Source organism: Schistocerca americana, chromosome 7 (assembly GCF_021461395.2).
Source record: "Schistocerca americana isolate TAMUIC-IGC-003095 chromosome 7, iqSchAmer2.1, whole genome shotgun sequence".
NCBI classification, from domain to species: domain Eukaryota; kingdom Metazoa; phylum Arthropoda; class Insecta; order Orthoptera; family Acrididae; genus Schistocerca; species Schistocerca americana.
In genome coordinates this window covers 101,386,145-101,412,833 of record NC_060125.1, presented here as the reverse complement: position 1 = coordinate 101,412,833, position 26,689 = coordinate 101,386,145, and the positions used below count along the sequence as shown (strand labels likewise).

General features: G+C 39.8%; 1 protein-coding gene across 2 annotated transcripts in view; it reads right to left on the bottom strand.

Moving 5' to 3' along the window:
- The window catches only part of LOC124622433 (cyclin-dependent kinase 7), a 79,635-nt gene that overhangs the window by 25,391 nt on the left and 27,555 nt on the right, over positions 1 to 26,689 (bottom strand). For both annotated transcript variants that reach the window (XM_047148128.1, XM_047148129.1), the window contains exons 5-6: positions 16,834 to 16,961; positions 6,139 to 6,316 (exon numbers count right to left, since the gene is read on the bottom strand). In XM_047148128.1, coding sequence (XP_047004084.1) covers positions 6,139 to 6,316; positions 16,834 to 16,961 — 306 coding nt within the window. The remainder of the gene's footprint in view (positions 1 to 6,138; positions 6,317 to 16,833; positions 16,962 to 26,689) is intronic.

Genomic DNA, 26,689 nt, shown 5'->3' with positions numbered 1-26,689 from the left:
GTGCCCTGCTCGTCACTATTGATGCCACCTCCCTGTACACAAACATTCCTAATGCTCATGGCGTTACTGCTATCAAACACTACCTTTCCAGACCCCCTGTGGATTCCAAACCAACAACCTCCTTACTAGTCTCCATGACCAACTGTATCCTCACCCATGATTACTTCTCCTTTGATGGCATTAACTACAAACAGGATCCACAGTATAGCTATGGGCACCTGCATGGCACAATCCTATGCTAACCTATTCATGGGCTATCTAGAGGAATCCTTCTTAAAAACCCAGAATCCTAAACCCCTCACCTGGTTCAGATTCATTGATGACATCTTTGATATCTGGATTGAAGGCGAGGACACCTTATTCACATTCCTCCAGAAACTCAACAACTTCTCCCCCATTTGCTTCCCCTGGTCCCACTCAACCTAACAAGCCACCTTCCTAGATGTTGATCTTCACCTCAGAGATGGCTACATCAGTACCTCCGTCCCTATCAAACCTACTAACCACCAGCAATACCTCAAATTCGACAGCTCCCACCCATTCCATACCAAGAAGTCCCTTCCATACAGCCTAGCCCCCCGTGGTCGTCGCATCTGCAGTGACAACAGTCCCTCTCAAAATATACCGGGGGGTCTCACTGAAGCCTTCACTGACCGTAATTATCCTCCCATCCCTGTACAAAAACAAATCTCCCGTGCCTTATCTTCCCAGTCTCCCACCACCTCCCAAAGTCCCACAGTCCGGCCACAAAGGAGCATTCCCCTCGTAACTCAGTAACATCCGGGACTGGAGCAACTGAATTACATTCTCCGCCAGGGTTTTCATTACCTCTCGTCATGCCCTGAAATGAGAAATGTCCTGCCCACTATCCTTCCCACCCCTCCTACCGTGGTATTCCACCATCCACCGAACCTACACAATATACTCCTCCATCCTTACACAACCCCTGCTCCCAATCCCTTACCTCATGGCTCATAGCTCTGCAATTGACTTAGATGCAAGACCTGTCCCATACATCCTCCTACCACCACCTACTCCAGTCCAGTCACTAATATCACCTATCCCATCAAAGGCAGGGTTACCTGTGAAACCAGTCATGTGATTTACAAGCTCAGCTGCAACCACTGTGCTGCATTCTATGTAGGCATGACAACCAACAAGCTGTCTGTCCGCATGAACGGCCACCGACAAACTGTAGCCAAAAAACAAGTGGACCACCCTGTTGCTGAACACACTGCCAAACATGATATCCCCATCTCAATGCAGGGTGTATACGTGGACAAGGAAAAAAATTCCCGGATTTCCCGGTTAAAACTACACTTTCTCCCGGGTGACAGTATATTTTCCCTTATCAATTATTTGAATGGTTATGGCTTTATACACGGGCGTACAATTTCCCAGCACTTTATAAAACAAAACTCAGGGAAAAAAGACACGTTTTGGAAATATCTTTGATGTGCAGTAACATGTATGCTGCGTATTTTCGTATAGTGAAAGTATTCATTGGAATTCCACCAAACACCGCATGTTACTTTCCGAATCATTGAAATCGAGATTTCGCACTTTTGTAAGCCGGTCATAGCTCATGTCACGTGATCTAGCCAGCCAATGACAGCGGATATTCAGAGCATAGGGCACGTGATGTAGTCAGCCAACAGCAACATCACTGTTACATAACACGAACACACAAACAGGGAAAGTTAATAGTTTAAATTAATATACGTCGTGTTGTCACAAGAAAAGCAAAGCTTTCACATATAATATTGGTCTCAAACTGCAAGAGAAGCTAAGCTTTCGCATATACTGTTGATCTTTTTTGCGCGTTACACTTTAAGATATATCTCACAAATGTGCCAGTAAAATTTTTAATAATGACATAAATGTCTGATCTTTAGGGTTCGAAATTCTTCTAAACGGCTCGTCATCAAAGACTTGATTTTTAAATGAGAGTCAAACGCTCTGTGAGTTAATAAATTCATGGTACATTCTTGCACATAGCTCAACTTACGTAAAAGGATATTTACTTTGAAAGTAACGCTTTCCAAACCACCATTCGCAATATTTTCCCGCGACCTGTTAGAAATAGGTTCGTTTCAGCAGTTGTCAGAGGGTGCAGATAACAGGCGACACCGCGCTTGGGTAGCTATCATGACGTAGGAAGCCCGTATGTACGTACGTGTAAAACATTGAAAGATCATAAATTATGTCACAAAAGAAAGAAGACATCAGAGGATACTGCAAGAGCATCGGAATTTCGTGAACCATATTAAATTGTGCACATTTAAAGTGCATACTTAAAGGGCACATTCGTATGTCCAGATTCCCAATGAAGTAGACCTTGACCTGATATTAAGTTTTTCAGTGTGGTTTTCGGGATGTAACTTTTCTTGGAGCACGAGTACTGTGTTATATCATGTTTGGTTCTTTATTATGGCATAATGCCATACATGCTAGAAAATGAAAACGTGCACTTGAAATGCAGCGAACAGTTGAAACTAGCCAGTACTGTGGAAGTAAACATTTCGTTTCACATACATTGACTGCCTCTGCGGGAAAGGTTAACGTAAGTCAAATTTCTTTAGCAAACCGACAAAAATAACTTCATTGTTCTGCAAGGCGATTAATGCTTGACTGTCAGAAAGGTGGAAATAAAATAACATCTGAAACTAATGACATATTTCAGGCTTCCGTAATTATGTGAATGTGTTTTAATTCACTTGATAGCTCCCGCCCACCCACAGATATTCCTTTTGTTTTCATTTGACGTAAGAGTAAACAAAGGGGAAACAGCAAAATCACTAAACTTAAACACAGGTCACGTGGAGACTACCCACTAAAGTTCAGATTGCTCTGTGCATCAGTCCTGGATTTACGACATTTGCGAACCGGGTCAATACTAAAGAAAATCAAATTTTAAAATATGTTCATCTTGTAGCGCACATTTTTCTGAAAAGTCTGAAACATAAAACAAATGTATTCGAGGAAATGTAAGATATATTATTTGGTCTTAAGTATGTCAAAGTGCAGTGCCACGCCTCTTCATACAGCATTTTTCTACCGCACGTCCAGACCATATTCAGGAGAGTGGAAACTGAAATGTCCTGTGGTGCCTCTCCTGCTCCCAGTCGGCCGGTTTGACAGCCTGCCCCTCTTTAAAAAAAAATCTCTCAATTAATATCAGATGGGATTATTTGTAATCGAGAGAACAAGAACTCTGCACAAAATCTGAACTCTTCATTGCCTATTAGTTAATAACTTGCTGTTTTGTGCGACAAAATTAAATATAGGATATATAAAACCAATACTGACAAGAGATAAGCAAGAAATTACACATTTCTTCAAACCTTATCTCCTAGCATTTTTTTCTCTCTAATCTTGCTACAGCTTTACATGGCGTGCTTTCCTTTCTGCGAAAGAATCTATTATCTCATCAAAGTTCATCAAACGTTTGCTAAATGAAAAATCGAAATGTCATTATCTAATACTGAAAAAGCTGTTAATACAAATAATACCCAAGACTGGTGTGGTTTCTCGATCTGATTATGTCTATTTTGTCACTACCTGCTAAATAAAACAAAATAGGCCTTTCTAATATGGCTGCAATTTTGTAACACACCAAATAAACGAGACTGTTTTGGCACAAATAGCCTTTTTATAACACGACAGAATATAATCCAACAAGTACCAATATCAAATGCCTATTAGGCCTACTACAAGCAAAAAGCTTTATGTTAGGAAATAGTTTCACATTTCATTCATATGCACCAGCTTCTCAAGCATGAGATCAAAAAGTAGTATTACGAAATTTTTATATAAATTTGGAATCGTCTTATTCTTCCATAATTTGGGTGATGTCCCCATTTCTTCTCCTTCCTCGTTCTAACAAACAATCTTGTCATCACCAATTCTGTAGCTATTGCCGCCACTGCCAAAATTTGTTCGCCAATTAACTTCACTAACCCTGCCAGAATCACAGGTTTAGTTATCCTGCAATTATTTTCCGGTTAGGTGTTATTACGTGTTCGAACAACACGTTTTCCGCGTTACTTCCAGAACAGAACTTAAGCGGTTGCTACCCGGGGACTGTACTACTGGTCCTTATTGGTGTAGCGATCTGACCAAAAATTTTCTGTCAAAATTTCGTTTTCTTGGATACACCTAGAAGATAATACGTAATCTTTCTCACTTGTTATTCCTGTCAGTCGTTTATTTCCATCCTGGTAGTCTGAATACATGGATTTCGCTAGTAATTATTACATTCGAAAACCCAATCAACCACATAATCAGACAGCGACTGGCATTCATCCGTTCGGCTTTACTCCCTCAGCTCATATAGCCCCGTCCCCTTTTGTCTGCAGAAAGTTTATTTCTAGATGTAACAAGGATTCCCCTGACAGTGACATCACGTACACTGTGCACGCATTCAAAAATCAACTTATGGTTCATTCAGAAATCAACTTAAAATGTGTTCGAAAATGTTCAAAAATCAACAGCGAAGCGTTTCAAAATCATATGAATAATGGATAGGCAAACGTGTGCTAGATGCTAGGTGCTTTGGGAAACAAGTTTTTTTCCTCAAGAATATGAATTTGGTGCCCCCTTTTCCCGGTAGCATCTAGCTGCTTGCTGCGACTGCTTGCACAGCCAACAGCCACATTCCTGTAGCCAGAAGTGGGAGAATCTACTACTCAAACGTGACTCAACTGTGCGTGCGCATGAGCCCGCGCGTAACTGCTAAAACAAATCGAATGTAAACAGTTGCGACTTCACGCTCATTGGAGGCAATTTGTTGTTATGAAGCACTGCATAGTCTTCCTAAAGCCTTTTATACATTTTCCATCCTATGTTCCCGTAACCCTCCTGGCCTCAACCTTTGTTAGTCACTGTCCTCACCCATGCAGCCTCCTCCCTGTTCCCATTCCAGCACTACACAGTTGTCATTTCACTGCCACACCCAGTCTTTTAATTTCTTTTTATTTCTCTCCTTTCCGCTACTTACCCCCTCCCCCCTCCACACTTTCTCTCCTGCCCTCCATCTAAACTGCAACACTTCACTGTCCACCACTCCCACCATACTATCCCTCCCCCTCCCCGCCACAGCCTCCTCCTACCCCCACCCAGTTGCCACTCCCATCATGCGCTGGTGTTGCTGTTCGCAGTGTGGTTTCAGCTCTCTGAGACTGCAGATGTGTGTGCAAATTGCATTTACGTGTGTGTGTGTGTGTGTGTGTGTGTGTGTGTGTGTGTGTGTGTGTGTGTGTGTCTACTGCTGACAAAGGCCATATGGCCAAAAGCTTTAATTGTGTGAATCTTTTTGCTGTGCCTATCGCGACTCAGCATCTCCGCTATATGGTGAGTAGCAACTTTCCTTCTCTGATATTGTTACATTCCATCCTGGATTTTCCATTGTTTGACTTCTCTCCTTAAAACCTTTCATAGTGTTGTGTATGGATCATGCTCTTTCAACACAATGCAAAATTTCTGTTTACTCTTTGAGCATGCAGTAAACAGCAGCCTGTAATCAAAGCTTACTACCAGAAGCACCTATCATCAGTGGCAAGCTCAATATGTCAAAAGCTTGGTCCATCTTTAGTAACACTCGCATGTGGACCCAAATTACACTGTTGTGCATGTTAATTTCCTGAATGAGAAGGTATTTATCTACTATTATAGAAAGGTAGATATGGTCCAACTCTCTCAACAGAAGTTTAATGTACTCTACAAACAGGGATACTGCCAATAAAGACAGACTGAAAAAGAAAATGTCTTACTGAAACAGAGCTTCAAACTATAGAAGTCTATGACAGTAATGCCCTACAATCATTTACTGTCAACTTCCTTCACATATCTGCATGCCAATCTAGAAAAATTGATATTGTGTCATTGTCACTAGCATTGTTTTCTCTGCTGCTGTTATTCCCAGTCAACTGTTACATGAAAAATGGGTCAGATGATTTGAAACCATATTTAAACTTGTTAAAAGCCTGTCCCTCTTCCTCCTGTTGCATGTGCATGTACTGAAATCTGTCCCACAATATTTCAGTATAATCAAGCAATTAAAAACTATTTTATATGACAAAGCTTGTACTGTACATACATATGCTCAAGTTAGCTTGCAAGAATAAAATCATTACAAACCGTCCAGTTCTCTTCATTTGGTGAACCAAGAACCTGGAAAATACGTGTCAGCTGATCAAGGTCAGAGTCGCCAGGCAGGAAGGGCACCCTCAGTAACAGCTCTGCAAAGATGCAGCCCACGGCCCACATGTCCACACCAGTGCCGTACATGCGTGCACCAAACAGCAGCTCTGGACACCTGAAATAAATTGCAACTGAAATACTATAGTTACTATGATGAAGAAAAAATGTCTACCACTTTTATTTACTTACAACAGCCATAATCAGTTCTGCACAGTATTTTCAGCGGTGTTTCCCTACAACAGTCGAGCATCATACCATTCTAAAGATATAACTCACTGCTTTACTAACAGTCTTCACATCAGTGTTTTATTAGCATTAATTAATAGCAATGGAAGTAAGTTCACGAAACAGAGTCAAAAACCATACATTTTTTAGTCCGTGCTTTGCAGGCTTCATAATGCCTTTACAAAAGGAAGTAGCAGCTAGTCAAATTTTGATCGAGGCAGTGAAAACAATACAAGTGATGTTTCAGGAAGTGCTGCGCATAACAGTACAAGGACTGTGTCACCTTCACTTCACCCCCCCCCCCCCCCCACCCATCCCCAAAGGTCCAATCGATTGCGAAATGGAAACCAAAGCAAAAATCTAAAATATTTAATTTGTAACATTTAGCTACACCTTCTAGACACTTCTCCACTTTGTAACTGCTTTGACTTAATATGGCTGTGATAGTGTGGTACCAACTTTCTAATACCCTCGTCATAAAAGGCAGCCACATGTACTTTCAGCCAATTCTCCCAGCTGGTATCCAGCTCACTGTCTGTGCCAAAATGCTGTTCCCGCAGCTGGCATTTCATGTGAGCAAAGATATGAACACCAGAGAGAATCAACTATGGGCTGTATGGTCAAATGCTTCCCATCGAAAATGCTATAGGAGTATCTTTGTTTCAGCTGCAGTGTGTGGCCGAGCATTGTCATGAAGATGGAAAATGCCTGATGACCACATTCCTCTTCGCTTGTTCTGAATTGCCTTTTGTAGATGTTGAAGAGCCATGCTGTATAAAGTGCTGGTGATGGTCACGTCACACTGTATGAATTCCATCAACAAAACTTGGTTCCAGAACACAGTAGCCATACACTTTCTGACAGAGAAGATTCACTCAAATTTCTTTGATTTACTTAAGGAATGAGAACACATCCACTTTTTTGGAATGCTCTCTTGTTTCTTCATTTTAGAAATTTACTGATGTCTCGTCCCCAGTGATAATTTTATTCAAAAAATCTTCTTCATGGTAGCACCCCAGAAACATTGCAGTGGCGTCCATTAGCTGTGTTTTGTGATGGTCAGACAGCATCTGAGGAACCCATCCCACACAGGGTTTGCGGTACTGAAGTCTGTCACACACAATAGTATACAGACCATGAAATAGAAATTGTGGACTCATGATTTTCTTAAATCTCCTGATCCATTTGCCTTACGCAAACCAACATCATCCTTTATAGACTCCTAAACAGCCCTAATCTTAGTTTGGGCTTGAAAAACATGCTTCACACCGTGTTTCCACAACAAATCTTGTTGGAAATGCTACCTGTGTAAGGCAAAAGGGTCACAGACTTAGGTGCCACCTCATTACTTTCATCACTCACCCAATTTGCAGTTGGTCTACAGCGCTGTGTGTGCTTGATCTGTCTTTCATTCTAACCATTCTGGCGAAACATGGCTTCAAGGGAGGATAACTTTGCTAACAAACTTTCAGAATCTGCGACGGCTTGGTCTCTATGAACCTAGGTAGAGAGAGACCCTTTCACACTGAGCCAGATGGCGATAACCATCAGCTTGAAGATACAAATCAGTGAGAGTTGGCTTCTTATATACAGCATGTCCCATTGTACCATCAACCTTTCTCCTGACAAAACACATCAATGAAGGGAAGGCAGCCATCCTTTTATACCTCTATCATGAATTGAATATTCAAGTGGATGGAATTTATACATTCTAAAAAGCTGCTTACAACTTCACTCTGACGAAGCCAAACAATGAAAGCAGGTATCAATGCTGCCAACCCAGGCATGTTCCTCAAAATCTTCCATAAAAAGATTGGCAACTCCATGTGTCTTTTCAAAGAACTGGTCATCAAATAAAAAGTACTGAAATAGGTTTGTTAATTCAACACCAAACCTAACCTAAATTAACTGTAACAAATCAGGCAGAGGAGGATGAATGAAGAGAGAGATCACATCAAAACTTACTAAAATATTAGAGTCATTCAGATGCAATCCCTCTAATTGACTTAAGATATCTGGTGAGTTATTTACGTGATCCACACACCGACCGAAGAGGAGCCCTTTCTTAGTGGATCTGCAGAAGGATGAACAATCTAAGAGAGGGTGTAAGAAAGGGGGGAGAGCACAAAAAGAATTATAACTGTTGTTAGTCTCTTGCAACAATGAATTTTTCTTCAGAAGGTTGTTAGCTTTCCACTAAACACTTTTTGTGCTGCGTCACCACTGAGTCTGCAATACACAGGATTAAATACTACGTGCTTCATCTTTTGAACATAATTCTGCTTTTCCAACATAACTATAGCATTGCCTCTGTCGGCTAGAAAAATAAGAATATCAGGCTCCACCCTGCGTGAATGCAAAGCAGCCCCTTCAGCTGGTATAATATCACTCTTGGGTGAATGTGATGTCACATGACAAAGCTGTGGGTGGCATTTGCTACCTTTAATTGCCAACCCAATGTACGTTAAAGCCCTTTTACAAGTTGTATTATATGTTAGTTATGTGACAATGCAAACTCTATTTTTCTCTTTTCATGTAATAGCTGACCACGGAAAGAATGTGTGATGCCTCTGAAGACAGGCCACAGTGTCAAATAGCTGGCCTCAAGCTGTAAAGTACTGAAGCAGAGCAACATTCACATAGTGTCCCTGTCTTTTCCATGCAACTTTCACTGTAATTCATAGCTACGTTAACAGAAATGGATTGAGCTGAATAAACACACAAAATACACTAAATTTTATGGGGGAGATGGAAATGAAAATCATTCAAAAAAATATATTTAATTTTGAAGTGAATATCTCCATTTGCTCATCAGTCGAATTTTCTTGTGTTACAAAATATGATCACTAATAACTATGAGACTAATAATGTGTAAACAACGGTTGAGCCACAATGGTTAGAGCACATCTGTATGTGGTTGTCATGCAGTATTTGTTTTGCCCGTGATGACAACAGTCCAATGTAAGTGCATGCATGTGATTGTTATAAATTAGCACTGGCTAAACTTATAAATTGGTGTAGTGTGGGAAAGTGTTTAGCTAGGACAGTGATTTGGGTGTCATTGTAAAGAGCTTGTGGAGGACTACTGGAATCAAAGTGAGCCAATAAAAATATTTGCCAGAATATAGGTGAAAATTGGTATTAAACTGAAACTTAAAAAATAATGAAATATGTCACTCATACAACTTGTAAACATACTCAGAATCATGGGAAATGCAAGTCGGAGGAAAGCTCGTGTCAAAAGAAATCCAAAAAGTCCAGTGCCAAGCAAGTGTGAGAGCTGTGGCAGTGGGAAATAAAAAAGAACACCCGGCACAAAGTGATTACATTGTTGGCCAGTGACAGTCCAGCCCAAACTTGGAATTTATCTATTCTGTAACCATTATACTACACTATGCAGCCACTGTATTAAAGACATTGATAATAAAAATACATATTACTACAAGATTTTATCACGAAGTTTTCATGAAAAATCCATAGAATGGATCCAAACTGCACACAAATTTTTATTATAAGCAGGAATCAAGAAAGTAATTTATGGGATGTATGACAAAAGGTTGGTGAGTTATTTAGTCATATGAAGACAGCTTTAAGAGAGAAGAATTTGATTTAATATTTTTGAACCATATACAGAAGTTCTGGGGTGATTTAAAGAATGCCACTGATGACAAATAGCAAGTGATTCAAAAGAAAGAACAGATTTCAGTTGTTTATTACAGGCAAAAGATAAAAATACAATGTGCATGTGACTACATAGAAGAAGGATCGAAGGCTTAACACAGTTGGGCTGCTGTCTGTCTGTAGCACCATGGCTACTACACCACAACAAGAGAAATCATAATGTGTGTTGGAATTTGCGTGAAGTCAGTCTATGGCTTCAGTGCTATATGCTTTGCGCTTCAATTCAGCAAAAGGCCACCTCTGCACAAGCAGATTTATGACTGGCACATACAATTCTTGGAAGCTGGTGGCATACTCAAAGGGAGGATAACTGATCGGTCAGGCACCCCTGACAAAAATGCTGAGCGTATCCAAGATGCAGTCACGTGGAGGCCTTGAAAGTCCCCAAGACGGGCAGGCCAGAAACTTCAACTTCCTCAAACAGTGTGACAAGTTCTGAAACAACGCCTGCACTTATTGCAGCAACTGCATCCTGGTGACCATAACAGAAGGTATGAATTTTGCATTTCAGTTCTCCAGGATATGGCAGAGGACACCTTTTTTGAACACTTCATATGTTTTTACAAACTGATGTTTCATGTATCAGGTAAAGTAATGTACATAATGTAAGAATTTGAGGGTCAAAAATCCTGACGTCGTCATTGAATGTGAAAGAGACTCACCAAAACTGAACATGTCGAGGGCCATTCCTGTTCACAAAGTTTATGGACCTTTCTTTTTTGTGGAGGATGCTGTGACAGGAATGCCATACCTGGACAAGCTACAGAAGTCATTGTTTCTTCAACTTTATGAAGGTTCCAATGATTTCATTTTTGTGCATGACGGCATCCCACTTCACTTTCACACTAAATTGTGGTGTTATCTTAACATCCCGTAAGGTTGGAGCAAAAGAGGTGGTCAACAACATCTTGTTCATTGCTTTTGGCAACTACTCTATAAGAGCTGAAAAATTGAGCTGTTGAAGCTGTCGATTCAATAATTAGGGACCTGTTGATATGTGCGTAGGATGAAATTGTCTATCATATCGCGTTTTCTCGAGTAATGTAGGATGCTCATGTTGAGTGTACAGTATAGTGTCTGTGCAAACGTAAAACTGTGAACCATCCACAATTCAGTAACATGTGCAGTGTGTTTCTATCTTTCATAGTTTGTCTGTAATAAACAACTGAAATCTGTTCTTTCTTTTTGAATCATCCTGCATATTAGAACTTTATCACAGACATCATCTTTGGTCTCCATTATCTTATTATCTTTTCCTTCTCATGCTGTACAAAGCCAAAACTGCTATATAAAAATGGAAATTAATATTATTGATCAATGAAGAATTTTGATACAGAGCCAAGAACACAAAATTTTGATTGAGGTTCTTCGCTGCCTGAAGTGTTACGTGGTGTTCAACAAATTTGGGGGAGAGAATATGTAATAAAAAAAAATTACAACAGGACAATATCACAGTGCCCAAGTCAACAATGACAGGCTTTTCTCCTAACCACCTTGGCAGCATCTGGAGGTAGTTTAAGAACAGCCTGTTCAACAGAACTTATAAAATACATGGGTGTCAGCGCAAAGTTTAAACCCATCCCTAACTTGGATACAGCAGCATCATTCAGAGCTTTTTCCACAAGACTGGTCACAGAATGTTGAGATGTATAACCCTGCTTTTATGTTTCTGGAATAAACTTTTTCCTGCTGTTTATGACATTTTTTATTGCTCCCGTTAAATTTCCCATGTCCACAACGTCAATTTGCACACGATTTTGGATTAATATATTTTTAATTTTCCCATGGAGAAAAAATTAATGTAACTGATGTAAAATGACATTGGCATGGCACTGATTGTCAAGTATATTTACAAATGATACGTGGTTTAAATTTTTTGACACCGGAGCACGGTAAAAGTTGGAACAATTGGTGCTGTATCTCCAGCCATGCCAAGTTCTATTTGGTGGGGTGGCTGATCAGAGTAACTTGGTTACTCGAATGAAGATATCATAACCAATCACAAACATTTCCAAATGGTTATGCGCACGCGTAGCTTCGTGATTGTACGACACGTTTGTTGAACCATATTTAGCACGTCTCGTCATTCGACCACTTGTAGCACTAGTTGATACCTTCACTGACTTTGCATTACTCAGATGTTTTTATTTAAACACAGCATCAATTACTTATTTTTTCATGCTTAGCAAGACACGTTTCAATAATTTATTCTCATTGCCAAGTGCAATATTTACATACATATTTTTTGTGATGTTTCACAAACAAGCAATCTGAGTGTTAGTTTGCATATGTGTGGTTTTCTACATAAGTGAGGACGCATAGTACCTGATAACCTCAAAAAGGTGGCTACAATGCAAAAGATGGAGTACATGCAAACAAAACACAATATACTTACGTAAATATTTGCACTTGACAATGAGAAAAAATTCTAGAAATGCGGCATGTTAAGCATGAAAAAATATGTAACTGGTGCAGTGCTTCATTGTTTAAATAATGAATGACAGTTGCAGGCTTTCCAAAAACATCAATTATGTTTTATCAAATTAAGTCAAACATTTCTACGTCCCAGTTAATTACCAGTTCCAGTTATACCATTGGTTTTTATTAGATAATAAACCTTTATCAGATAATAAACAAGTCTCTAACAAGTATTTTGATGCCTATTTGTGTATACATCAAACATAAAGTGCAAAAATGCAAAGGGGGATCCAATCTGTAACTTTTACTGATAAAATGTTGTTTCCCACATTTTACATTTTCCCACAATGAAAAGAGTAAAGGCGGGGTTCACTATATTACTCTCTCAGTCATGGAAACATTCAAGTGCCAGGCAGTTAAGAATGAAATTACCAGTCAGACTGCAACCAAGAAGCATCATCCAGCCAATCTCAAGAAAACGCTGAATTTTTGAAGCAATCGTTAAAAGAAGCCGAACTAATTCTTAGGAAACAAACTCCAACTGACGACAAGTATAATGATAAATTCATGAACAACAGCTAGCCCAGTACATTGAGTGCTGCAGTCAGCAGCAGGAAAATCAATATCATGCACAGTATGTCAAACATTGGAACAACAGTATGGTCTTGACACAGTAACAAAAACCACATTGGAACAACAGTATGGTCTTGACACAGTAACAAAAAACCAAAGTCCAGAGTGCTATCTCAATCTACTGCTGTGATTTATTTGGTGGTAAGTTCCTATGGGATTAAACTGCCGAGGTCATCGGTCCCTAGGCTTACACACTACTTACTCTAACTTAAACTATCTTACACTAAGGACAACACACAAACCCATGCCCAAGGAAGGACTCGAACCTCCGACGGGAGGAGTCGCGCGAACTGTGACAAGGTGCCTCAGATGGTGTGGCTACCCCGCGCAGCTGTGATTTATCTATCTTCGGCAAGTAATGATACATTCCCTCACCACAGAGGTAAATAATATGTAACTTCGAGTTTCTGCCACCATATAAAATGTTCAGTCTTTTAGGAGACGTCAACTGTACAGAGTAACACATCTTAACATTTTACACTGTCCTGATCTACTCTTGTTGCAAATAAAAGGAAATATGATACATGAACCGTAAGTTAAGATACAAGACCTTTAAGCCAAGCTTGTTTCCCACACTCATAGTACCCCAATAGCTCATTGCCTAGAGCATGACTGATCAAGTCGAGAGTATCTATAAAACGGTCAAGTTGAGAGTAACTGTGAAACTACTGTAATGTTCCTAATAACTTCCTGATGAGTATTGTACTCTCCAACCACATCCTCTTTTCGCCAAATTAAGCAACCTGTGACACAGAGCATTACCTTTTTTGGTCACTCTTCGTTCTTTTTTAAGTATACTGGCATCACACAGATTTTTTATTACTCTGTACTTTCAGTCAGTCATACTAGATTTTGCCTTCACAATCATCACCAACACATACCTGAACAGCAGCACTTGGGTCTGAGGTAACAACTTCAAATCTCAGTGATTAAAAATTCGGAGAGATGAAGTGGTGGGACAAATTCCTGATCACTAGCGTATGAGCCAATATCCTGAGATAAATTCCAAAATTACAAACCTTATTAAATAAAAGAAAGTGACAGTGTTGTTGACTGTGATAGCTCTCACAGGCAAAATCAGTAGGCATGACATTCCCTTAGTGATATTCATGAGGAGTAAGTTGCAGGTATTTTCTCCTCATCGCCGTCGTAATCGCAAAACTATTCACACACTCACCACAGTAATTACATGAAATAGTTGCATTCATATGCAAGTCCAGTTTCAAGTTTCTCGATACAAAATTAAGTCTGAAATTAATGTAACTGTGTAGATCTGGAAAGAGTGACAATAAGCAAAATAAAAATGTTTCAATAAAACATTAACTGCATTGGTCAACAAATGTGTCAAACAGAACTTTAGTATGATTCACATACAACACGAAATGAAAAATTCTTTATGGTAGGTGCATTAATAATGTGGACAAGAGAATGGGCAAAAAAAAAATCAAAAAAAATTAGGTAAGTCACTTACGTAGGGATGACACACACAAAAATATTATATGATTAAGAGCCAATTAAAGAAAATGGAAAAAGGCAAAGTGGAAATAAGAATGTGTTTACACAGGTAAAAATGTCACATAGAGGCATGTGAGGACGGCAATATGACCTAGGTGTTAGGTATGTTAGATTGCAAGACTGATTAAAAATTGGGAGGATGTGAACAGGTGGTGAGCGGAAATAAGGAAAATTACACAAAATACAACCACAGATAGTACAGAATATTTTGATTAATGGAATAACAAGCTGTTCGAAAAAGTGGTGGCAATACAACAGAGAAAACTATGATATGTTGCATATCCTTTGGACATGAAAACAATAACTGAATATTGGTACAGAGAGCTAGCATCATGGACTACCAGGTATCAATATTTAGTCATTTTTAGTGCAAGTTACGCATCCATCTCGACATGCATGTTATGCAGTCATCCCCACAAGTCAACACAAAGTGCATTTACACTTACTAAATCACGGGCAAGATTTGCACATGGCTGTCCCATAGTATTCTATGTCTAACAGGTAATGACCCTGCAATATAGATGGCGAAGCTTTTTCCTCCATAAGCATTGTAGAATACATCAGCAAGAGGCAAGCAGTAGAGTTGATGTACAGAATATATGGACGACAGAGTGTGGTGTTACGAAGATTATGGCCAGGATTAACATTATTTGCAAAAACTAATAATAAATAATGATCTACTTGCAGTCTTATGGGAAGGACAGTTGCTACTCACCATGTAGCAGAGATACTGAATCACAGATAGGCACAACAAAAACAATGTCAAAGAAATCTTTTGGCCAAACGGGCCATCAGAATAGACAACAGACAACATCCGCATGCATACACAAAACCACTGTCCCTGGCTGCCAAGGCTAGGACTTTAAGCCAGAAAGGCCTTCATTGGAATTAGACAAAACACACACACACACACACACACACACACACACACACACACACACACACCTGTGACCATAGTCTCTGGGGCGCGCACACCTGTGAGTGTGTGTGTGTGTGTGTGTGTTGTCTAATTCTGATGAAGGCCTTTTTGGCTGAAAGCTTTGTTTGGCAGTCTTTTTGCAGTGGCTATCTGCGACTCAGCATCTCCACTATAGGGTGAGTAGCTTCTATCCTTTTCATATTATCATCATTATTCCATCCTGTAATTTTTACTTGTAATCTGATATGCAGATTACCTGGTGCTGACATATCGCTACATGGATGTAGCGCATCCATCTGGGTCGCATGTTTCGAGTTTGTAAATTATAGTTTCTCCTTGGGCAACTCACATGAAACCAATCTCTAACCTGTATTGATAAAAGCATGAAAAACCGTCTGAAAATCAGCTGTTAAAAATTCAAAACCAATATTGGTATTTTTGAATAAAGTAACCTAAAACCAATTTGTGGCTTGTTGCTGCACACCATCAACAATTTATTTTATATAACAGCCATGGTCTACAACCATGCTATACAGGGTGTGTCAGGAGGAAAGGTACATGCTTTGAGATGCGATAGTATTAGTGATTCTGAACAAAAAACTTCATATGGACATACGCCCTATTGCAAATGGTTTCCGAGATAGAACACGTTTAACATCCAAAGCCATGGCTTTAAACAAACATTTCATACAATAGGAATAACGGCACAGTTATTGTTGTATGAAGCAGTATTCAATTTAAATTCATTAATAACTCGAAAACCACACACTCCAACGAAAGCGCGTCTCAGTACACAGTCAAAGTAAATTAAATTTGCAACCAAAAAAGGTCCTGTTTATTTTTTGTCTAGGACTAAGAGTTTGCATGAAGAGATCACAAGAATATTGGAAACCTCGTGTGACGTGTGTGCGCTGTAGCTTAAGTACCTTTTTGTAGGCCAGTTTGAGGTAGTTCTCCGACTTGATAGACCACAAGCGCCTGTACCAAAATGTTCATCTCAACTTCCTCTATACTACTGTGGTACGTTGTAAAAAATAAAATAAATAGAAATTTACATTACAAGTGTTCTATCTTGGAAACCATTTGGAATAGAGCACATGTCCACATCAAGTTTTCTGTTCAGAATCACTAATGCTATCACCTGTCAAAACACGTACCTTTCCTCCTAATTCACTATGTATATGATATTATTAAACATTATATATGAATATACATTATATCACTATTCCTGTGGTACTTACCTGTACCATCTGGTCACCACTTGATGCGTGTACATTCGATTCGGCGACCCAAAAAACTTTGCGAGACCAAAATCTCCTATCTTGAGAACTCCCTTACTGTTCACAAGGAGATTGTTTGGTTTCAAATCCTAAACAAAATATCAAACAATAACATTAAATATTAATGTTCTACAAAGAATATATTGATAAAAAGGTAAGTATCTGTATTAGCCATTACAACTGCAACAATAAGGATACTGTACACATTAAATGTAAAATACCAATATAATCCAAACAGATCTCACTCCGTTGCTGTTAGTTAACAATTCAGTTGTATAACTGTTACATCTGTATAAATGCAACTAGAAGAGCCTTCACTCAAAGTTTACTTTCATCTTTTTCTACCTTCTCCTAAAAAATTGGTGTCATCATGTCAAAAATTGCTGTCAGCATGACAGCATGTTGTGGTTTTTTCCCCACGTTGTCTTTTTTTTGTATTTTCTTATTCAAATCTGATGCAAAATGGGAGAGCAGTAGCGAATATTAAAAATATTTGTGAAATAAGGTGCACCTACATTTACAATGTGGATTGAAAATGTGGGTCTCTCAGTGTTTCGCTGTTTTCATACTGGACACCTCCAGCTAGCTGAAGAAGACAGAAACTGGCAATTTCTCTTGAAATTCTGTATGATTATACCACCAAATAAACAATTTTAAAGAGAATATCGATCAGAGAGTAACCTCCATTATGACAGAAATAGCATTCTTTCCAAAAATATTATTTAACAGCTGCTGTTTAAAAGGGTTTTGTCTATGACAATGTGAATAAAGCAGCTGACAATACATGGCATTTAAATAACATTTCAGTTATAAACTATGTCCTGTTTATCTTTTTAGCTGTGTTGACTTAGTCACTCAGGGAATCTTGCATCTTATCTTGACAATTTTTTTTAAAAAAGGACAGATTGCTACTCACCACTTAGTGGAGATGCTGATTTGCAGACAGGCACAACAAAAAGACTCCTAAACAAGTAAGCTTTTGTCCAAAGACCTATCTCTGAAGTAGACAATGCGTACGTATGCACACAGTCTGGCCTTGAGAGCCAGATACTGTGGTTGTGGTTGCGCGCGCGCGTGTGTGTGTGTGTGTGTGTGTGTGTGTGTGTGTGTGTGTGTGTGTGTGTTTTGTCTACTTCGAAGCAGTCCTTTTGATCGAAAGCTTACTTGTTTAGAAGTCTTTTTGTTGTGCCTGTCTATGACTCAACATCTCCGCTATATTGTGAGTAGCAATCCTTCCTTTTCATAACATTGTTTTTATTCCATCCTGGATATTCCATTCAATCTTATCTTGATTTTTTTGACATGGCTTCCTTTAGATCATCCATTGCCATTCTAGTATTTCTGATTATCCAGAATGAGATTTTCTCTCTGCAGTGGAGTGTGCACTGATATGAAATTTCCTGACAGATTAAAACACTGTGCAGGACCAAGACTCGAACTCAGGACCTTTGCCTTTCGCGGGCAAGCGCTCTACCAACTGAGCTACCCAAGCACGACTCACGACGTGTCCTCACAGCTTCGGTTCTGCCAGTACCACGTCTCCTACCTTCCAAACTTCACAGAAACTCTTCTGCAAACCTTGCAGAAATAGCGCTCCTGGAAGACAGTTCACCATGATCTTGTCCTACAAGTTCTTCCTCCCTTGATCACCATTCTTCATATTGTAACAGAATACTATTATTCTGGCTTATGAGAATGTTAACAGTCTGCAGTAGGTGGCAGAGTAATGAAGACGTAAGTGTTTCATCCCTCCCTTGAGGGATGATGATTAACACCAACGACCGAGAGTTTAGTTATATACTGTCGACAGGGATCTCCATGCTTGTGTTCATCTGTTTGGTTCCAATATCTGTGAAATTCCATGCATCAAAAGCTAGAAAGATTTACTTCAACCACTACGTGTGAAGCAGGCAATATCATAACCAATGTTGAACTGTGTTATTAGCTGCAGTAGTCACCCACACAAAAAATTATTTATGTTGCCAAGTACTTAGAATGATGTTTACAAGGACCAGTTTAAGCTTCACGAGTGTTAAGTGATCTAGACCGAGAAGGAAAAACATGGAATTAACACGAAATAATATGCATGAAACAGAAGTGTCATTTTATTGAAAATATGTTGATTTAAGAACATCTCAACGGATGCTGAACAATCACAAACAGCAGTGCCAATTTAGTATTATAAAACTGTCATCTATTGTATGTCACTGGCAGTCGAAATATTTATTAAGTCTGCAAGACAAAAGTTTGCAGTTTTAGATTAGATCCTTGGCTCCATGCCAGAGCGTCACGTGCAATAATATAGTAAAAACATACAGTGAATTTCAGCTCTATTTAAGCATTTAAAATGAAATACCTTTTTTGCGATGGTATATATCTTTTACCACCAATGTGGTTAATAAAGCTGATGTGAATGATATAGCATAGCCTCAGGTAAAAAAAAAAAAGAGTATAAATAAGTTATCGATACTCAACAATGGAAGTGTGATCTGCGATCTCAGAATAGCAATTTGTATTGTGATCTTTGTCCTTTTTGTAGAAGAAGAATGAGCGTATTTTTTTGTTTCTCTGTCTTATTGATCCTGATGTTCTAGTTGATGAACGCTTATTGTTCATGGTCTGTAACTGATACACTTATCTGCAGTAATAAGAGCATTTTGTTCAATATATATGAAATTAATTATTTTTGTCAGTAGTGGGTACCTTTCCCGCATATGATTCAGTTACGTAATAATTAAATGTTGCCCTGGCCATTTTGTGTAGGCTCATTATTGTAGCAACACCACTGATAACAAAAATCATATAAGTTCTTGTAACAGTCACTTAATGCTAAAAGTATTAAAAGAATAATCTCAATAAACTGAAAATGGCGTCTTGTAATATTTTCCAATTCATATCAGACCAGAGGTACAGTTTTTTATTAATAGTAATCTAGCATTTGTAGACTTAGAGAAAGCTTTTGACAATGTTAACTGGAATACTATCTTTCAAATTCTGAAGGTGGCAGGGGTAAAATACAGGGAGTGAAAGGCCATTTACAATTTGTACAGAAACCAGATGGCAGTTATAAGAGTCGAGTGGCATGAAAGGGAAGCAGCGTTTGGGAAGGGAGTGAGAAAGGGTTGTAGCCACTCCCCGATGTTATTCAATCTGTATATTGAGCAAGCAGTAAAGGAAGCAAAAGAAAAGTTCGGAGTAGGTATTAAAGTCCATTGAGAAGAAATAAAAACGTTGAGGTTCGCCGATGACATTGTAATTCTGTCAGAGACAGCAAAGGACTTGGAAGAGCAGTTGAATGGAATGGACAGTGTCTTGAAAGGAGGATATAAGATGAACATCAACAAAAGCAAAACGAGGATAATGGAATGTAGTAAAATTAAATCGGGCGATGCTGAGGGAATTAGATTAGGAAATGAGACACTTAAAGTAGTAAAGGAGTTTTGCTATTTAGGGAGTAAAATAACTGATGATGGTCGAAGTAGAGAGGGTATAAAATGTAGACTGGCAATGACAAGGAAATCGTTTCTGAAGAAGAGAAATTTGTTAACGTCGAGTATAGATTTAAGTGTCAGGAAGTCGTTTCTGAAAGTATTTGTATGGAGTGTAGCCATGTATGGAAGTGAAACGTGGACGATAACTAGTTTGGACAAGAAGAGAATAGAAGCTTTCGAAATGTGGTGCTACAGAAGAATGCTGAAGATTAGATGGGTAGATCACGTAACTAATGAGGAGGTATTGAATAGGATTGGGGAGAAGGGAAGTTTGTGGCACAAGTTGACTAGAAGAAGGGATCGGTTGGTAGGACATGTTTTGAGGCATGAAGGGATCACCAATTTAGCATTGGAGGGCAGCGTGGAGGGTAAAAATCGTAGAGAGAGACCAAGAGATGAATACACTAAGCAGATTCAGAAGGATGTAGGTTGCAGTAGGTACTGGGAGATGAAGAAGCTTGCACAGGATAGAGTAGCATGGAGAGCTGCATCAAACCAGTCTCAGGACTGACGACCACAACAACAACAACAACAACAACAGTAATATCTATAAATGTGTACGCTGCCACTACACATGGGCAGCTATCCTGGAGTATCAAGCCCCACAGAACAAATAATTAAGCATTGTGTTTAGTGGATTATCGTGTAATATTAAAGAAAGATTTTTAATCCATTGTGAGTAAGATGGATGTCTTCATATTGGGATACATATGATATTTCTGGCGATAGCGTCATGACACATCTTACTTCATTTTACACTCAGTGTAGCAAACATTATATATCAGAAGGCTGTTTGATTTCTGTTCCAATAGATCTTATATTTTTTCTTCGCAACAGTCAAAGTGAATATTAATAAACAAGATATATTTTACAATTAAGATTTCTCCTCCATCCTTTATTAACAACAATTCTCAACCCAAATGCTCACAGAAGAAGTCCAATACCCATTACTGTGTATAGTCTTATTTCTTTCAAAGACCAAATTTCAGACAGACACTGCCCTTTGTATCAAATTTTATGACTGCTTAACATTGCAATATAAAAATGTAATTGTAATAAACCGGGCAAAAAGCAATACAAATGTCTCAAAAATGAGATCGACAGGAAGTGCAAAATAGATAAGCAGGGATGGCTAGAGGATAAAATGTAAGGATGTAGAAGCATATATCACCAGGGTTAAGATAGATACTGCCTACAGGAAAATTAAAGAGATCCTTGGAGAGAAGAGAACCAATTGTATGAATCTCAAAAGCTCAGATGGAAAACCAGTGCTAAGCAAAGAAGGGAAGGCAGAAAGGTGGAATGAGTATACAGAGGGTGTATACAAGGGTGATATATTTGAGGGCAATATCATGAAAATGGAAGAGGATGTAGATGAAGATGAAATGGGAGATATGATATTACATGAAGAGTTTGACAGAGCACTGAAAGACCTAAGTCGAAACAAGGCCCCAGGAGTAGACAACATTCCATTAGAACTACTGATAAACTTGGCAGAGCCAGCCCTGACAAAACTCTACCTTTTGGTGAGCAAGATGTATGAGACAGGCGAAATACCATCAGACTTCAAGAAGAGTATAATAATTCCAAACCCAAAGAAAGCAAGTGCTGACAGTTGTGAAACTTACTGAACTATGAGTTTAATAAATCAGTCACGGCTGCAAAATATTAATATGAATTCTTTACAGACAAATGGGAAAACTGGTAGAAGCCGACCTCGGGGAAGATCATTTTGGATTTTGTAGAAATGTTGGTACACATGAGGCAATACTGACCCTAAGACTTATCTTAGAAGATATATTAAGGAAAGACAAACCTATGTTTCTAGCATTTGTACAGAAACCAGATGGCAGTTATAAGAGTCAAGGGGCACAAAAGGGAAGCAGTGGTTGAGAAGGGAGTGAGACAGGGTTTTAGCCTAACTGATATGTTATTCAATCTGTATCCTGAGCAAGCAGAGAAACGAAAGAAAATTTTGGAGTAGGAATTAAAATACATGGAGAAGAAATAAAAACTTTCGAGGTTTGCCAATGACATTGCAATTCTGTCAGAGACAGCAAAGGACCTGGAAGAGCAGTTGAACGGAATGGACAGTGTCTTGAAAGGACATATGATGAACATCCCTTAGCACTCCATCTTCAGGTCACGAGTGGCCTACCGGGACCATCCGACCGCCGTCTCATCCTCAGAGGAGAATGCGGATAGGAGGGGCGTGTGGTCAGCACACCGCTCTCCCGGTCGTTATGATGGTAATCTTGACCGAAGCCGCTACTATTCAGTTGAGTAGCTCCTCAGTTGGCATCAAGAGGCTGAGTGCACCCCGAAAAATGGCAACCGCGCATGGCAGCCTGGATGGTCACCCATCCAAGTGCTGACCACGCCCCACAGCACTTAACTTTGGCGATCTCGCGGGAACCGTTGTATCCACTGCTGCAAGGCCGTTGCCCATATGATGAACATCAACAAAAGAAAAATGAGGATAATGGAATGTAGGCGAATTAAAGCAGGTGATGCTGAGGGAATTAAATTAGGAAATGAGACACTTAATGTAGTAGATGAGTTTTTCTATTTGGGGAGCAAAATAACTGGTGATGGTTGAAATAGAGAGGATATAAAATGTGGACTGACAATGGCAAGGAAAGCATTTCTGAAGAGAAATTTGTTAACATGGAGCATAGATTTAAGTGTCAGGAAGTCTTTTCTGAAAGTATTTTCATGGAGTGTAGCCATATATGGAAGTGAAACATGGATCATAAATAGTTTGGACAAGAAGAGTACAGAAGCATTCGAAATGAGGTGTTACAGAAGAATGCTGAAGAGTAGATGGGTAGATCATGTAACTAATGAGGTGTTACTGAACAGAGTTGGGGAGAAGAGGAATTTGTGGCACAACTTGACTAGAAGAAGGGATCAGTTGGTCAGACACATTCTGAGGCATCAGGAGATCATCATTTTAGTATTGGAGGGAAATGTAGAGGGTAAAGATTGTAGATGGAAAACAAGGCACGAATACACTAAACAGATTCAGAAGGATGTAGGTTGCAGTAGTTACTCAGGGATGAAGAAGCTTGCACAGGATAGAGTAGCATGGAGAGTTGCATCAAACCAGTCTCTGAACTGAAAACTACAACAACAAAAACAACAACATTGCAAATCACATACTGCCATCTGTCAGCCAACAGATACACTCCGTTGTTCCTGCTTACTGTCATAGTTGCAATGTTTCCCAACTCAGTTAGCAGGATAGAGTAGCATGGAGAGCTGCATCGAACCAGTCTCTGAACTGAAAACTACAACAACAAAAACAACAACATTGCAAATCACATACTGCCATCTGTCGGCCAACAGATATACTCCATTGTTCCTGCTTACTGTCATAGTTGCAATGTTTCCCAACGCCACCCATCATGTGTGTCTCATTGTTTAGCTGGCATGAATAACACAATTCATAAATAAAAACTGGGAATACTCGCATATCAAGATCTGATTTTGTGTGCAGGGAGGGTGAACCATAGCTCCCTATCAAGAAAAAAGGGAAAATAATATACTTCAGGAATGTTTATTCAACAGTCTGTAAATACACAAAAAATAACTTTTTGAAGAAAGGAAGTTTTTAAATATCACACCAAAATACAAATTACACTCATGAGATAGTTAACATTTTCACTACTTTTGTAGATACTATTAAAATTATATCTTACACTTTTCTAAACATTTCATTGTTTACATCAGAGTAAGGGGACAAAGTTTCAAAGGGCTTCTTAAGTTGATAATTGAAAGTTAAAAGTTTTGTTAATATACTCGTTGAAAGTGATTTTTTTACCTTTAACATTATTTACAAAGAAAGGTACAATGAATTTTTTATAGAAATACAATAATATACTACAATGTATCACTTTAGTATCATACATTTCTATACAGTGGAGCATGGTAAATTGCTGATTTGGAAATGAAATAAAAAATGAACCCTTAGAAACTTACACTTTTATTTTCCTCATACTGGACAATAATGGAAGTTTCTAATTACATGGTTTAAACAGTGTATCTGGCAAATGTCTATGTTGTGACAGTGCCACGACATTTAACAGTGCCGCCACGACAGTACGTGCAAACGGCGATAGAGGCGCTCCACAACTCGGCTGAGCGCGGGAGCGCCACCTAGCTACAAAAGACGCCAGCCGCATGTCACGGCACGGCAGTCGAATAAGAGATACTGAGTTGTTATCACGTAACGAGCTATTGTTTCTAAGTAAGTGTGTTTGAATATCCACGCAATTATTGGTGATTAAAGGTTATAACACTTTTTGGCGACGAGGTCAGATATTTTCACTGCGTTGTGGATTTGTGTGTTCGTGACGGGGCAGACATGGAACAGCTTATGCAAGCGCTCATTGAACAACAAACACAGCTGACGGCTGCTATACAGGCACAACAAACACAGCTGACGGCTGCTATTCAGGCGTTGTCGATGTCGCTTACTCATCGTCTGTCTTCCTCTTCTCCGCCTCCATTCCCACCTTACGACGAGGCCGCTGAAGATTGGGAGGATTATGAGAAGCGTTTGCGGCAACACTTCTTGGCTTTCAGCGTTGTCGACGCTCCTATGTGTAAGTCGTTATTTCTATCTTGGATTTCGCCACGGATCTATCAGCTGCTATCTCAGTTAGCCCCTCTGTGGGAACCTGCCTCTCTGTCCTTCCAAGAAATGTGTGACTTATTGTCTAACTATTACCGAAAAAACACCCACGTCATTGCCGCCCACGTGGCGTTCTACTGGTGTCGTAAACAGCCCCATCAATCTTACCGGGCTTGGGCGGTGGAACTACACGGTCTGAGTAGGAAATGTCAGTTTGTCATGGACACTCATCATGAGTCTTATGCTGATTCAATGGTTAGGGATGCTATTCTACGGCTTGCTCCTGATAAAGAAGTTCGGCAACGTGCCCTACAACTGCCAAACCCGTCGTTGTCGGAAGTTCTAAGCATCGCTCAATCCTTTGAAGTGTCTCACACTGCTGGCGCGCAAATAGACGCGTGGTGTGATGTAGGCTCTGTACAGTCAACTTTCGACACGGACAATTTGCCTGTTTCACAGGAGAACGAAGATGTGGCAACGGTTCACTCGCGTAAACAACGTCGCGTTGGGCTGCAATGCTCGCAGCGACAACAGCAACCACAGAAGCAGGTTCGTTCCTAATTCATGTAGGAAAAAAGGCCACATTGCTTCTGTGTGTCAGTCCCCTAAAGTTCCTGTCGACGAGGACAAGGCATCGGACATGGATATTAACTGTGTGCTTTCTCAAACAAATAAGTTGTTGGTTATTGTTCGTGTTCTGGATAAAGACATTCGCATGCAAGTGGACACTGGCTCTGCAGTAACTCTCATTAATTCTCGCACGTATTTGGAGTTGGGCTCCCCTCCCTTGTCTCCAGTTACACGAAATCTGAGAACTTATAATAAACAGAAAATTCCTATAATTGGCCAGTTTGGTGCTTCCACTGCCTACAAGTCTGTTGTTAGGCCCCTCACGTTTTATGTGGTGGATCATGTGGGCACTGAAAACCTGTTCGGTTATGATGCTTTCCAGTTGTTCGGGTTCTCCATTGATGATGATGTGCACCTCATCTCTGAGGATATTCCGTATCAACAGTTGGATGGATTGTGTTCTGAATTTTCGTCCGTGTTCTCTGCTGGTCTGGGTCGTGCCAAGGATTTTGAAGCCCACATTACTCTTAAACCTACAGCTCGCCCTAAGTTTTTCCGGGCGCACCCTATTCCGGTGGCATTGCGTGCACCTGTCAAGGCTGAGATAGACAGGATAGCAGCTTCAGGGATTCTCCTTCCTGTTACCTCCAGCGAATGGGCATCGCCAATCGTGGTGGTTTCTAAACCAAACGGGAGTCTGTGATTGTGTGGTGATTTTAAAGCCAATGTCAACGCTCAGAGCCTCATTGACACTTATCCTATTCCCCGTCCTGAGGAGTTATTTACCAAGCTCACTGGGGGCCAGTTCTTTTCCAAACTTGACTTATCGGAGGCATACCATCAGTTGCCGTTGGATGCTTCTTCCAAGGAATTTCTCGTCATCAACACTCCTTGTGGGTTGTATCAGTACCAGCGGTTACCATTTGGCGTCGCTAGCGTGCCGGCCATTTTTCAGCGTTTTTTGGAACAGCTCACGGCTTCCGCTCCCGGCTGCATAAACTATATGGATGACATCGTTGTCACAGGGGCCTCCACTGAGGAGCACCTTTGCAATTTGCGTTCACTGTTTCGGGTTTTGCATTCGGCTGGGTTGAGGTGCAATCTGGCCAAGTCACAGTTC